Consider the following 15,439-nt stretch of genomic DNA (forward strand, 5'->3'; position numbering starts at 1 on the left):
ACGTCAGATTTTCAATTTTGTGAATATTTATTCATAATGTTTATTATTAATTGACGGACAGCAGTCAATCTGCTTCATCTGCTGCTGCCAGTTATGATTTTAATCATTGATTGAAGGGTGCACTTGTGAAGCTCACCGCCCAGTCTGTGCTTAGGCAGATGGAGCAGGAGTTAGACCAAGGAATCTTTTTGGTTGGTAAGGGAACCAAGGAGCATGTTAGTCATTTATGTCTTTCAGAAAGACCTGCTTGTGGAATCATTTGAGGTTTTGCATCCCTGCAGCAGATGGTAGATGAACTTATGGATTCAGCTCTGACCCTTCAGCAGCTCTATTCTCAGTTCTTCTGCGATTCCTTGATTTGTGCTCCCCATCACACATCTTTGTCATACTTGACGACTTTTTTGAGACCAGTTTTTTGTTGCTCTGTCATCTTTCCCACAGCGCCTGCTTTCCCTTCATTGTTCTATTGTGACTGTGAAATATTAATGCAGGGCAAATTACATCAGGAGCCTGTTGCACAGATTGATGTTTCTTTCCTAGCTGTTTTTTCCTCATTATTCTTCTCCCATTCTTACTTCTCTCGTGCTTTATTTATAATCGCTTGTGGGCTTGTATTTTTCCTTTTTGTTCATTTTTGTTTTTCCTGACAATTTCCATCTTTCTCTGGATCCATCTTTTTGTTGAGTTCATGCAAGTTATTGAGAAATATTTGTGTCAAAAATTGCCATCAGAAGACTGAGTACTCTCCTAAGGGGCTGTAAAAACAACTACAGTTGTGTTGGTTAATTTTTTTACTGTTTCTGTAAAATAAAAACAAATGAAACCAGTGGCTCAAATAAACAAATTGTAGAAATGAGTCGACATAATTTTATTAAAATGGAGAATGTGGGATTCCAAAACTGGTTTGACATGTTCATCCAACATTGGATTCTCAAATAATGGAAAATAACTTGAGATCTCAACAATTATCTCTGAAACAGAGACACAATAAACAAAGTCCCTACAAGCTCTCTAGCCTTCAACCCCTACGTTTGATGATATACATCTCCATATTTTTGCATCTGGCTTCATCAACTTCAAAAGTGAGTCCAGGCTTCTTTCTTGCTCTACTTTACAACTCTGCTGCCATTTGTTTTGTTTAGTCTGCATAGAAATAAAAACTGATGATCTTGGCTCACTAAAACTGATTACAGCAGCTGTTTATAACCTCACATTTGGCCTAATTAGAATGCAAATGTTTGCAAAGTGGAAGTTTACTGACTAAGAAAGTGAAAAAGCTTGTTCTATGCTTTCTATTTATTGTGTAAAGTTTAACAGACAGTGTTTCCTATCAAACCAAGCGAGCTGTTTGTGGAGAATAAACCGGAGCATTGCAACTAAAGTAGCTTTGCACTACTTTTTTGTTGATCTTCCTGACCCAGAGGATGCAGCGCAGAAACCTCCCAGATGAATGAAAAAACTACTATCATGACTTAAGCTCAGGAGTGTAAGGATACGAGTACTTTAGCTGCAACATGGCAGAAAATAAATACCCTGCAGGGGATGGTGAGTGGAGTTTTATAGCAGATTTCTGTTTCAGCAAGGTTGCAGGATCTGCTGATATTTTTTTCACTTATTTTTGTATTATCTAGTTTGTGTTGGCGATTGCAGAGAAACATCTTATTTTATTATCAGTCTGGCACACAATAAAATGCTTGATTGATTTGATTTAAGTTCATGTTTGTATTTCTGCTTAGTTCCACTTTGTGCGACTCGGGTCATTGAAGTCAAACGTTACTGGTGCCTGAGTGGATCTTAATGGAAGCAAATTCTAAGCAGTGTAACAAAGACACCGACTCCATCAAAAATGTCCTTCAGGCATCTGATAAGAAGAGTATGCAGGGAACAGGATGGCATTCTTGTGTAATTTCAGAAAACTAAGAGATGAGGGTGAATTTCTTAGCGAAAAAAAATTAATGTACATGATGTCATGATGACTGCTTTGCACAAACTAATTTTAGAAAACTTACAAAGAGAATTTTTTCTTTGCTTTTGGGCAGTTGAATTTTTTATTTACTACATGCAAGTTTTAATACAAAGACAGAACGTGTGCTGCTCAAAAACTGAGACCTGTATCGATCTGTCTGACACAAAGTAACAACAGCCGGTAAACATTCCTGCAGTATGTTTACCAGTTTACCCCTACTGTGGCATAACCACGACTAGACAATGCAGTTTTGATCATTCCTGTTTTTGAAATTGGATGAGTGTTATCAGTTATCTCAGATAAAGTGCCAGTAGGTGTTTGAGTGTATGGTTTAGTCTCATAAACTCCAGGCACGTCTGACCTCTGTTTGCATTATGCTACAGTAGGGCACCTCCTGATGCCCTGCAGCGACAGTTGCTAGGAGTTAGTGACAGGTCAGCTTCGGCAGCAATGAGAATAAATAAACTCAGAGCTCCCATCATCCCTTGGGTCGCCCTTCATCTCTCTGTTGCTCTGGTACACATATGTTTTTTTCTAAATTCAGTCTTGTTAATGTAAATACCTGCATGCAAGTACATGAGTAAATGACTTTTCACTTTACAACCCACTGCTCATACAAGCCCATTTATACAAGCCCTGTGGTGTAAAAAGCCAGCAGTGTAGCAGTGTGATCACACAATGAAACAAATTCAGAAAAATCCAACTTTCATTTTGAGAACATGTTCTCAATATGGAGAAAAATATTGAGTCAAGATGGGACTTTTCAAAATTCCCAAAGGGACAATTGTTGGTATCCTTAACAATTTGTTAAAGATGATGAAAAATAAATTATGCATTATTGTATTCAGTTATTTATAAGATTCAAGAACTTATAATTAGCAATCCATCACTTCTTTACCCAGGGGGTATGACTATCATGTAACACACAGTTCTTCTGGCCACTGGACACTGAGCTGGACGAGGACTCATTAATCTCGTCCCCACAGAGAGTGAGTAGGATGAAAAAACTCTGCAGCAAAGCATGGGGTCACCAAGACCTCACAACATCCATATATCGCTTTATTTATTGAGATGTTTTGGATTGATGTTGTAAAAACCTCATTAAAACAAATCAAAGCTGTCTGCCTTCAACCCCGAATTACCAATCTCTCTGAATATTTCAACCTTGTGAAATGCTAAAGGAAATAAAGCTTAGAATGTTTCTCCCCATTTCATATAATGTATATAATTATGGCTGGATTTTAGTTTTCAGTTTGAAATTGTTTCTGCAATATAGGATAGATTATCTGACTTATTTATTTATTTATTTTAACTCATCTTTACTTTGATGCTAATTTGTCATAATGTAAGGCATGAATTCACACTTTACATTAACATTCTCCTCACCCAGATCTCTGCGGGTTTTAATTTGGGTGTCTGCAAAGTGTGTGTTTGCTCATTCGACTCAAACTTGTCAAACAATATCGGTCTTACTATTGAAACTTACCTCAGTTCCTTCTTCATAATGATCATCTACTATGACATCTCATATATCAAATTTTGCACACTTATTAAATGTGATCTTGTCACTCTTTTAGTCTCTCGTTCCATTTCTGTCCATTTGTCACAAGACCTTGGTGCAGTATAACATTCTTGATGTTCTCCATGTGTCTCTGCCTTCTGTTCACAGCTGTGGAGGATATGAATAGAAATGAGGAATATTTAATAAAATAACCCAGAAACCAGAACTTTCCTTCATTTATGTACTATGTGTTTCTGATATTCTTGGTTCTTCATGTTTTAACAGTTTTTAGCTAAGAAATGAAATCACCAAATTTTTTGTTACTGACTGCTTTTCTATTGCTTCTCATCTACAGGACGATGGAGATGTGGAAGACAACATGACACTTAATGAGGTAAGACCCACAGTTGGGAACACAATGTTTGTTTTGTGGCACAAACTTCCCAACTAATAGGAGGTCTCTGGCAGAACAATACAATATTATACATCTTGACAGCTCTTAAAAATGTCCCTGATGATGTATTTAAGGTAATCTGAGTCAGTGTTTGAAGAATTGAGCAGTCCATTTAGGAAATTGGAGCACAGCGGTTGTAGGGGCACCCTCCAGACACGACCATGAGGGAAATCATGGATGTTACGGTTACTACCTTTCTATCTCTGACTGAAGCTTCAATAATGAAAGAGGAGTTAAATTTCAAGGTTGTGATGAATCAACTGCCAGGCATGATGTGTACTGTTCTACAAATGAGAACTCTGTTCATAGAAAAGTAAGTGGAGGATTTTATTTGATAATTTGGAGAAAATGAACACTTAGAAGAATGGAAGATTTTTAGGGGAAAATGATTTTCTAAGTCTTGCTTTTTTATGAGTATTTTTTTAATTATTATTGAAATGCTTACCAAATGGAGATGTAGCAATGCATCCGGTGCACATAATGATATACTACATTGGGTTCTCAACTATGAGACAAAATAGGATGGAGGTATGTTTTTGAGAAAACTAATTATCACCTTTTATTTATTTTTTTAAATAATGCAAAGGTTTTGCAAATCACAGGAACTCTAACTGGTCTTCAGTTATTCAGGTTGACTAGCCCATCTACTGTGGATTCTATGATTCTCTTTGTTTTGTGATGACCTTAATGTCTCATTTGTATTTTTGTAAACGGAGTGAAGATTTCATTAATATTTAACTGTGAATCTCTTTTGTCTTGATTTATCTGAGTCAGATTTGATTATTTTAAAATTTTTGTGTCTGAGCTATATTTGATAGTAACAAATATTGCAGTTTAAATATGTTTTTTTTATGACTAAAGAGTGTTCAACTTTTCCAAACAAGCATACATGAAGCTTTTGAAGAAAGTGGTTGTTGAAATTATATGATTTTTAGTTATTATTTTGTAGATGCTGATTTTGAGGGTTAGGGTTGATGCTGGTGTCACACAGAGGAACTTCTTTCAAGTCTTTTCATTCAATCTGTTCTCATTCCGAAGCCTACAGTATGTTTGTCTAACTAAAAACTCTGATGACGCTTGATGTCATCACAGTCTGACAAACCTTGGCCCTTCACTTTTTTCAATATGCCCAGATGGGTCACTTACCCTGGAGTCGTATATTTTTGGATATGACATCATTCATAATTCATCCATCAACAGAACCTCTCATTTCCTTTCTGTCAGAAACATATTCCTCGCCCTTTTTTTTCTTCCCTTCGTTCACTCCAGTAACGTTCACCTTTCATAAATCTGCCATGTCACCGCTTCTGTCTTTGTCTCTTTGTTTGCCTCTGGTGCTGAGCAGCATTGCAGTGTAGGTTGCCTTTGATTTATAATCACTCAGCGCTGCATCTGCGCCACTAAATGGATCTGATTTGTCAAATAGTGGTTTGGAAAATGTGATGCTTTTGTCAGCTGATCACAGGCTGATATTAGTCATAAAGACTTAATCTGTTAGTTTTTCTAAACACACTTTTTTTCACAGCCTAACCACAATGTGCCTGTCTTTAATGGCACATTTAGAGCCAATAAAGACAGACTCTAAATGTGGGAGTTAGTTTTTTTTTTTTTGTTTTTTTTTTTAACAGAATAATGTTTAAAATCCCATTAATCGATGTGTATTGACCACTGACACTACTGCAAAGCACTTCACTGTTTTTGTCGTTCTTCTGTCTTGTTAAGTATTTTCTGATCGTCTCTGATCCTTCAAATCTGTGTGATTTACAGATTGCAGAGTGGGAGGAGAAGCAGCTTGATGAGCAGGTCGACTTCAACAACTGCAAGATTGACCCCGCCCCTTTTCAACTGGTGGAGCGCACTTTGCTGCATAAGGTCTGATCAGAGCTCCAGACGCTGTTTACCTTCTTTGTGCACAAAAGTTCATCCTTCCTGATGGATGTGTTTCTCAGTGTTTAGAGGCATTAACCAGTCGCCATTCTGAGCTGCACAAAGCCTTGAAGCTTTACAGTATTCACAACCCCTGACTGTTTTTGCACAGTCAAGGGCGAAAACTCAGCATTGATATTATAAACATCAATGCTGAGGTTTTAAGGTAGACCAACATAAAGTAGCACATTGGTGTGAGGTGAAGGGAAAATCTGAAAAGTGTGGGGTGCTTTGGATTTTGACACTCTTGAGCGTTCTGATCAGATGAGACCAATCTTTTTCTTTGAGTCAAATTGGGTGGTCGAAAACTAGAACTGCACAATCATCCTGGACACACCATACTGTCAAGTATTTTGGTGGTGGCAGCATCATGCTGTGGGAATTCCTTTCTTCATCTGGTACACTAAGGATCTGATGACATGAATAAAAGTTTACCAAAAAAACCTACACATACAGCAGATGCTTCAATTAAATGGTTCACATTATGGTATAGTCACATGTTACCAACGTAAACATCTCATAAACAGTAGAAAAGGACAATTGAAGTTAAAGTTCATTACCTGCCGAGTGAAAGAAAGGAGCTTCATTCTTCTTTACCTCCTTTGCTGCTTCACATTTCTGCAGCCCTGAGGAGGCTCAGTCAACAGTGTGGGTTGAAATACTTCATACAGAGTATACCTGCATAGAGTTGCTTTGACTTGCCAGCAGCCATCGCAGCACCTAATGTCTCCCATCTATAATGCTATCGTGGCTCTCCAAAGTCTTCGGGGCTCTTTATAAAAACTCTTTAAACATTTAAGAGCCAGGGATCCTGCGCCAATCCATCTTACTTCCCTCTTTCCACTGCATCCTACAAAAAGTCAACATCACCCACAATCTCCCTCAACAAAACAGTGCCATTACTTTTAGAAGAAAATACAAAGGCACTGATGATTGACTCATTTATTCATTGGTGATAGTTGGTGGAATTCGTTCTATGTTTGTGTGCCAAAGGACTGTGGCATAAATATAAACACAGGTTTAAAGCTACTGGGATTTCTAGTTGCTGATAATTAGTTTCACAATCAACTGCTGATCAGTTGATTGTGAAAAAGCCTGTGCAATGGCCTCAATCAATGCACCTCAATCTAAAGAGATGCTGGCAACCTCAGTGAAGCTGCTGCATTCTCCTCTGGGAGACCTATTTGACAAATTACATTTCAGCTTACCGTGGCCTCAAAAACACTCAACAATCTTTTTCTTGGCACAGCCTTTATTTTCTGTGCTCTGTGGAATCAATTCCAGATATCCCAGATGGGGAAAGTCTCCCAAAACTCAAGTGCAGCTTGCTTCAGAAATAAAAAACATCTTATCTAGCAGAAAAGTAGTTCAAGATTCAGTCATTTTATTTTTCTCTGCCTGCACAAATTCTCCCTATACCAGTGTGAAATCACTTTGTCGATCCCAACCGGAAATGATAAATACTATAATCAGGCTAAAGGATGAAGTAGAGATAAAGTATATTTGTATTTTTAACCTTTTAATAGGTTTTAATTGTCTACCTAGCAGCCTGGGAATTCCACCACAATTCATCGCCCTTCAGTTCTCTGTCTGGGATTTTTCCCATTAAATTCAATTTCTCTGGTTGGACTTCAACCAGGCTACCTACTTATCAGGCTTCCAACTTGGTGGCAACAGTTTTTCTGCAGACGGTACACATAGTTTTTAATCTATGGATTTGACTATGCTAGTCAAATGCATATTAATTAGTTCGATGTGAATTTTTTTTTTTGCCTAAAATATATGTCATAAAGCATTTTTTCCTTTGTTATATCACAAGAGTATCTAAAATTATTTGATTCTTCTAATTAGCAAATGGATTGCTGTAAAAGTACAAGTGCTTGAATTCATTAACAATGGTTCACTTCAAAGGAAAGCATGCAATGATCATCACTTAGTGTTATCATAGCCACATGCGGAAAAATGCTTCCAAGAATATTGCACTTGAAATAACTTCATGGTGAGAAGTTAAATGACAGCAAAGGAGGCTTCCGGAAATCCAAGGTTGTCCATCATCTCTTGCTAGGAAGTCCTGTAACCAGTAAAGAGCTTGCTCAACATTATAACAGGTGAACTTAAGTACATCTGCATAATAAAGCAAATGTGTGACAAAAAGTGTCGAGAAAGAAACCATTTTGTTTAAAAAAAATACTTCAAGAACAGACTCAATTCTGCAGAAAGTACAAAGATAGACAGAAGAGGTTTGGGGCAAAGTTACTTCCTCTGATGACTTTCCCTTCTCAGTGTGTGACGCATCATAAAAAACCCAACAAGTAAAAGGTGAACAGCAACAGTGAAGAACATGATACAGTGTATCTGACATCCTGTCATTAAGACATATGTCTGTCTGCCTTACACTCTTGAGATGATAATTAGTCGCTGGTTAAATCTGATGCAGTGTCTATTCTTTCTTGAGGATAGATGAACTCAAACATGTGGACGCTCACTCACAGGTCTCAGATCAGCCCAAGAACACTGGCTGATCTGAGAGTGGGATCAGAATGTTGAGCATGATGGAGCTCCATGTCTGAATGCAAAACTGACTGCAGACATGTTAAAAGATTATAAAATTTACATTATTGATAACTGAGCAAGAAACTCCACAGCTCCTAACGCACCGAGAACATTTGTTCACTTGTCAATGGGGAGATAAGCATAAGTATGATAACCTTGAGTAGACATACCGCCATGTTACTGCTTTTGATTAAAGCAGAAAAACAAGAATAAAAGAGTTGTTTTATTGGATATATTTCCTAATGTTTAACATTTGACCATGACTGCATAACAATATGGCAGTAGTGTTAAATAACACAAACAAATCTAATCACACACACAAAATAATAATAATCCCCATTATCTGTTTTATTACTGCTGTTTTGATTTTTGAGCTATGAATTAAATTAAAGGTTAAAGTTAGACATTCTGCTCATTATTATAGTCTCATTATTGGCATACATCTTAAAGTTCAACCACTTAATACTCAACTTTTACAATTACAGAGAAACAAACAAACACAGGGTAAAAAGAAAAGCTATTATGCACTTGAAGCAGTCGTACGAACTCATCCTTCTGTAATTTTTTCTGAAGCTTATCTTTTGTTAATAAAATCATAGACATTAGTTCTTTAAGAAGTTTAAATATTCTTTTTTTATTTTTTAATAATTAGGTTCAAGCAATGGCTCGGTTATTTTTTTAGCAGGATGGAAACATCTTGCAGTGTTGCTGATAAATCTCTATCCCTTTTGTTGTGTTTTTAGATTTAGGTTTTTATCAAACAAGTACATCAGCTTGTTGCCAGCCTTACATAACTGCCATTTCAAGGTATTTATTGCTGTGATAACCATTTGACTGAAAGTAACAGTTTGCTCATCTCACAGCCTCACCAGTGGCACTATAAAATAACAGCAGTTCATCTGAAAAAAATCACAGAGCAGCCAGCTGAAATAGAAAGGCTAAGTAACTTTTTATGTCAGGTTGATTCCATTAGGCAGCTCTGTATGGATCCAGCGTGTTGTTTATAATTGCAGTGTCCTTCATTTGCATTTGTTCTGTTACTTATATGTTTTTGCTTTAGTTTTCTGCGAATGCAGGGATTTCTGTTTGCAGCGTTTGTTTCATTTGTTTCTTTTTTGTGTGTTTTTGGACTTTGCATAATTAACTTGTTTCCAACTTGTTTTCAAATCAACCAATCAAGTTTATTTATAGCACATTTCAGCAATAAGGCATTTGCTGTGCATTTACAGTGTGGCCACTGTAGTACAATCAGTTATCTGCCTTAATGGCAATTTTAATATTGGATGTTAATATCGAGCCAAAGTTTTATTTCGGGGCATCCCTCATTTATCAAAACGGGTAAGATGTTCTTGCCTGGTTAGCATGGAAATCCACATCATGACAGCTTTTCTTAAATTTCTTAAATTTAATGTTTGTTATTAAATAACAAAAATTTAATAATTAGCATCTCAGCAGCTGAATTGTCAAGTGTCTTGATTATTCCATAAGTTTTAAAACAGGCTGATAATGAACCACAAGATTTCACTTTTATCTCACTTCAACACGTGTGTTGGTTCCTCTGTTCAGCTTTCCATTTTTAGCTTCTAGCTATTTGGCATCTCCACATACAGTTGCAGCTTTTATGTGGCTGTTAAACCTCTTGTGTTGCCTACTGCGCTAATGAAGATGCTTTGCTACAAAATTTGGTTCATTATTGTTACATAGTTAAGATAAAAAAAAAAACTTTTTGATGTGCAGTTTAAACACATCCAATTTTCCAACTGTGATAGTAATTAGCTTTGGCTAATTAGGAACTGCAAGGATAGTATTTTTTCCCCTTTTTAAAGTGTGAATGTTCTTGGAAGTGTGGCCCAGGGATGTCCAAAGTATCTGTATCCAATTTAGCTGAACATGTTCAGTGAGTGTCTTCTGAATGAAGTGTTGGATAATTAAAGTCAGTGGTGCATTTCCTTAAATGAGCTCCATTTCAAGCCTGAAACATTCACGGAGCTGTCTCTGTGAAGGTTCTGGTTGGCTCTAAAGATTAATTCCATCTTTCATCTCCCGTAGACTCACACCATTTTCTCCCTGCTGGGTCTCGACCACGCCTACGTCACCAGCATCGGCCGTCTCATCGGGGTGGTTTCCCTCAAGGAGGTAAGTCTGGTTTTTTCCTCCTTTTTTGTGAGAATTGTTATATAATTATTGCAGAATTGAATTCTGCGCACATCTGTGACATCCATTAGCACTGTCAGCACGTTTGTTGTTTTTAAAACTTTCTCATCAGCAGAGCTGTCACTGTGCTAAACCAGCATACAGTTAGGCCTTTCAGTCATCTTTAATGATTCCTCTTTTCTGCCCGTGATTTACATTGGCAGACATAAGGCTCTTGCAAATTGCTGTCTCTTATCTATTGTTTGTCTGTCCTCTGCCCACGTCTCTCTCCTTACATATCTCCTGCCTCAAAACCTCACTCTTTTTCAATTGGCCAGGAAGTAGAGAGAGGGTGGTTGCTAAGTGCAGGCACTGCTTTCCGGAACCTGACATTTAAAGCTTTTTTGTGCTTTGTTCTGCCATCAGACAAGAAGCCCACAGCAGACAAAAGCTGTTCTCCTTTATAGACATTTTTATTATATCACAATATGTTTAGCACATATGATGAAGAAATATAAACATTTTTTTGCTTCAAGTGGAGTTGAAGCAAAAATGTGGACACTTGGTCAGACATAGACTAGAGTTTTCTTGAAAGCATCCATGGTCCTCCTGCCAGAATGTGTTCAGGGACACATATTCCAGTTTTTTAAAACACATGTAGGATCCTTTGACATCCTTTTTATTTTTCCAAAATTGTTTTTTTTTTTTTTTTTTTTTTTTTTTGTTATTATTATTTTGCATTTTACTTTTTCTGGATTCCAGTTTTCTAATCTAATCATAGTTATTAATCCAAAAAGTGTGTATTGACTGAATGAAAAATATTTCAACCAGACAGCCCAAGAATTTCAGATGTAAAACTTGTTATTCACCTTTAAGAAATGTAATAAAGTCCTGTTATACTGAATGCTTTTGCAAGATATTTAAAACACATTCTTTGTACAAAACATAGAGTCTCACATACTTCACATTATAAAAAGTCTTCCTTTTGTGAAATCAAAATACATCAGAGTTTAACTTGACACAAAAAAGTGTTCCAAAGAAACAAACAGTAGAACTTAACCAACCGATGGACTGGACTGGGTGTTTTTCTGGTTTCTTTTTCCAACTTAGGATGAATGTCATCCAAAAAATTATTCAAAATCTTTTATCTTTATCTTTTTTGTTCCTTTTTTTCTAAACTTTTCTTTATTCTTTTAGCTACGCAAAGCCATCGAGGGATCTGTGACAGTAAAAGGCGTGAAGGTGCGTCGGCCCCTTGCCAACTTAAGGAACAATGAAACCAGCAGCAGCGAGACGGAGGCGACAGAGCTCCATAAGCTGTGGGACCGTCACAGGAGCGTGTCACTGCCAGGAGAACAACCCACGTCGGAGTCCGACGAGAAGACCCAGTGAGGGAAAGCCGAGGACAAAAAGGATGAAGAGGTGCAGGTGGGGGAAGAAGAGGTGGAGGATGCATTGAGATCTTTAATCTCCAAAGCTACAAACATGCAAAACTCCTCAGGGCTACAGATCATTATTTAAAGATAGAAAGTTCTCCTACACCGTTCTCCCTTCTCTCCACATCTGCCACTCTACCTCCTCCAACACCGCCTCCTCAGCTTCTTTACTCACCCAGTGCTTCTTCCAAGAGCCTTGCAGTGGCTCAGCCAGACACTCCACAGGAAGTGTCCGGTTCTCCATTTACCCTTGGGGTCCTTCAGTGTATCGCGTTTGCCACCTCCAAAGCTGGGACTGAGATTTTTAAAAGGGGATTTTTTTTTTGTAGACTTTATTTTTATTTTTTATTATTTTTCTTGTGTTTAGAATTGGAATCAAGGTTTGAAGATGCAAAATATGTTGAGCAAGTCTTCCATTTGAGTCCTGAAATTCAACAAGGAAGAATACTGTAATGCTTTAGTGTACTGGGAATGTGAATGTATGAAAGGAGAAAAATGTGCACATGAAAAGAAGGGCAGCATAGACTGTCATATAGGATTTTTTTTACTGCCTTTAGAACAAATTTCGGATTTTATTGTCCTCTTTGACGAGGTTCAGTCTTGATAAATCAGGAGTTCTGGAAGAATAAGTCTGTCCCTCTACCAAGCATTGAACTGAAGTAGTTTGTTGTTTGTGTCTTTTATTGTGCATGCTCACCCCTCCACTGCGAGTCCTAGCGATTAGGCCTAGTGCAGCGAGCAGCTAGGCCTGTTGGCACTATAATGTACACTCCCTTTATTCTGTAGCTCTGGCCTCGAGTGACATGAGGCTGAAATGCACACAAACACTTTGCAGCAGTGCACTCTGACGATGGATGTTCTCTGCTTATTTAAATCCGACTCTGAGATTCTGAGAGGGTTAGGAAAGATGATGAGGACCAGAAGGAGGAAAACAGGAATCAAATGTTTGTCTAGAAGAAAAAAAAACAGCTCTGGGTGCTGAATTTAATTGCTATGTGAGCTGTTATTATATCATCTGAGACACAACACAAACTGCACTTATATACTGGTACAAAATGCTGAAAAAATATTCATTCTCTGCTTAAAACCACTGACTGAAATCTATAACAGACCAACAGGGAGTGATTTAGCTTGTTCAGTTGGACAAAATAACTAGAGTTTAGCTGTTACATTGTTGTTAGACTACTGTTAGGCAGGAATGTGTAACAGCACTGTTTTCAAATTCCTGACATGACATATAACACTAAATGCCTTACAGTTAATAATTCATAGCTTCCATAGTTCCTTCTGTTTGTTAAGATAAAAACATTTCTTCCAGTTTTTCCCTCCTGTCCTAAACATCCTAAATACTTGCTCTACAACCAGGCTAAGCTTTTTGCCACCATTCTATTGCCTTATAAAAAACATTCAGCCTCCCAATGTCTTCAGTGGTTTTAAGTAGATTTTAGCATCTTTTCTTGTTTGGTTCTGCAGAATAGGAAGCATCTGCAGCGACAAAGCATGGCTTTGCATGAGAGAAAGCATGTGGCATTTATTTTATATGATGAAAATTAACCAAAAGCAACACAGACGATTCGCCGGATGAATGATGTCTTGGCTTTGCCATCCTGTGCCTGTATTTTCTGCTGCGTCTCCCTCTTGTCCAGTAATCTTTATTCATCACCTGATTCATAACCAGGCATTGGGGTCTTTGTGGGTTCAGAAACTTGCAGATTAATATATTTAATATCATTCTTGTAATCTGAAATCATGATTTTGTGTCTTAATCAATCTTCCTTGTTGACTCATCTCTTTTTGTTTCTGGGGAGATTTTTTATTTTTTGTATTTATCTTTTTGTTGCTTTTTTAATGATTTAAAATATATTTTTTGTATATTTAACATGCTGTCTGAAGCATTTCTACAGTGGAGATTTATTTGTGAAGTGTGAATATACTAACAGGGTGAAAGCTTGTGGCGCGTGTCTGACGGCAAACTGAAGAACCAGAATAATGAAGTTAAAGGAATGAACTTGCTCATTCCAGAAGTGCCTCTTTCTGTTTTAACAGTGGGAATAAAATGGAGCAGGACTGTTTCACTCCTCATAGACATGTAGACCAGGCACTTCTCGCACTCGTCCCAAAATATGTAAGCGGCTTGATGGTGTTTCATGGTAGTGTGCAGTTGCTGCCATGGCAACCGTGGTGTCTGCTCACCCCAGGGGGGCTGAAAGCTCTCCTCTCATTTGGTTCTGTTCATTTGTTTGCACCTTTTCATCGATTCTCGTTGTTCTGGCGGGTCCTTTCACCTCGCCACAGACATCTCATCTCATCTGCTGCAGAGAGAGGTCTCTGGCTCTCTGGCTCTGGCAGCATTAATCACAGTAGAAGTTGTACAGTTTCTTTTTATTGATGGATCCGCCTGTGGGTAATTGATTTGTGCAATAACAGTTGTTCATCTCATTTTCTAGACCTGTTTTAATTGATGACATAAATGCAAGATAACATTAATTTTTAAAAGAAATCTGAAAAGATTAAAAAGATTTGCATGGTTAGGTCTTTGACTCTTTGTAGAGGAAGGTTTCCCAGGAGCCTCTGGAAATTGAAATTCATATTGCAACAGTAATCTGCACTCTTGGTGTCTCAGTTGGGCTTTTTGGAAACTTTATCTGGTAGACTGTGTGGCGAAGCTGCTCCTCTCATCTGAACCTCCCCAGGCACACAGAGAGTTTTATCGTGCTTCCTTCCATCCTCTCCTTCAGTCGGAGCAGCTTTGATGAGCCCAGATCTTTTTTCCACTCCTTACGGGACTGTGCGTTACAGCAAACCAAACCAGAGCGAGAGAGAGAGGAGCAAAATTCCAGAGTTATTTTTCACATCAAAATTAAAACACTGTTTTTTTGTATATCATGATGAATAAATATGATTTTACCAAACGAGTGTTTGTGTTGGAGTGTGTTTTCTGTCTGAGAGTCTCAGTCATCCTGCAGCTGTGCTCCTGTCCTCTGTCATCTTTAATTCCCCCTCCAGCGACAGCTGGAACGCACCTGGACTCCTGTTTTGTTTTTCTGTCATTCCCCGTGGGGCAAATGCAGCACTACTCAAACCTTTAGATTGTTTTGTTTGTCATGAATATTTTATACCTCCAAATGTCAAAGGTTTTCTTTTTCTACACCTGTCTATCTGCAACGTAACGTAAAATGAAAGATGTTCTGCATCAGATCATCAAGAAGTCAATCTTTATCTTGATTTATACATACACTACCGTTCAAAAGTTTGGGGTCACCCCATTCAGTACTGTAGCTTCTGTGAGGAGCTAAACTGTTTTCAGATGTGTGCACATGGTTGCACAAGGGTTTTTGAAACATCAATTAGCCTTCTGAGCCAATGAGCAATCACATTGTACCATTAGAACACTGGAGTGATCGTTGCTGGAAATGGGCCTCTATACACCTATGTAGATAATGCACCAAAAACCATACATTTTTAGCTAG

At 37.8% G+C, this 15,439-nt stretch overlaps 1 protein-coding gene across 1 annotated transcript in view; it reads left to right on the forward strand.

Moving 5' to 3' along the window:
• LOC129358757 (chloride channel protein 2-like) overlaps positions 1-14,885 on the forward strand; it is a 75,978-nt gene extending 61,093 nt beyond the window's left edge. The window contains exons 20-23 of the mRNA XM_055027884.1: positions 3,823-3,861; positions 5,689-5,793; positions 10,450-10,536; positions 11,731-14,885. Coding sequence (XP_054883859.1) covers positions 3,823-3,861; positions 5,689-5,793; positions 10,450-10,536; positions 11,731-11,925 — 426 coding nt within the window. The 3' untranslated portion in view covers positions 11,926-14,885. The remainder of the gene's footprint in view (positions 1-3,822; positions 3,862-5,688; positions 5,794-10,449; positions 10,537-11,730) is intronic.
• The last annotated feature ends 554 nt before the right edge of the window (positions 14,886-15,439 follow it).

This window comes from Poeciliopsis prolifica, unplaced genomic scaffold (assembly GCF_027474105.1).
Source record: "Poeciliopsis prolifica strain line A6 unplaced genomic scaffold, Auburn_PproV2 SCAFFOLD004, whole genome shotgun sequence".
NCBI lineage: Eukaryota > Metazoa > Chordata > Actinopteri > Cyprinodontiformes > Poeciliidae > Poeciliopsis > Poeciliopsis prolifica.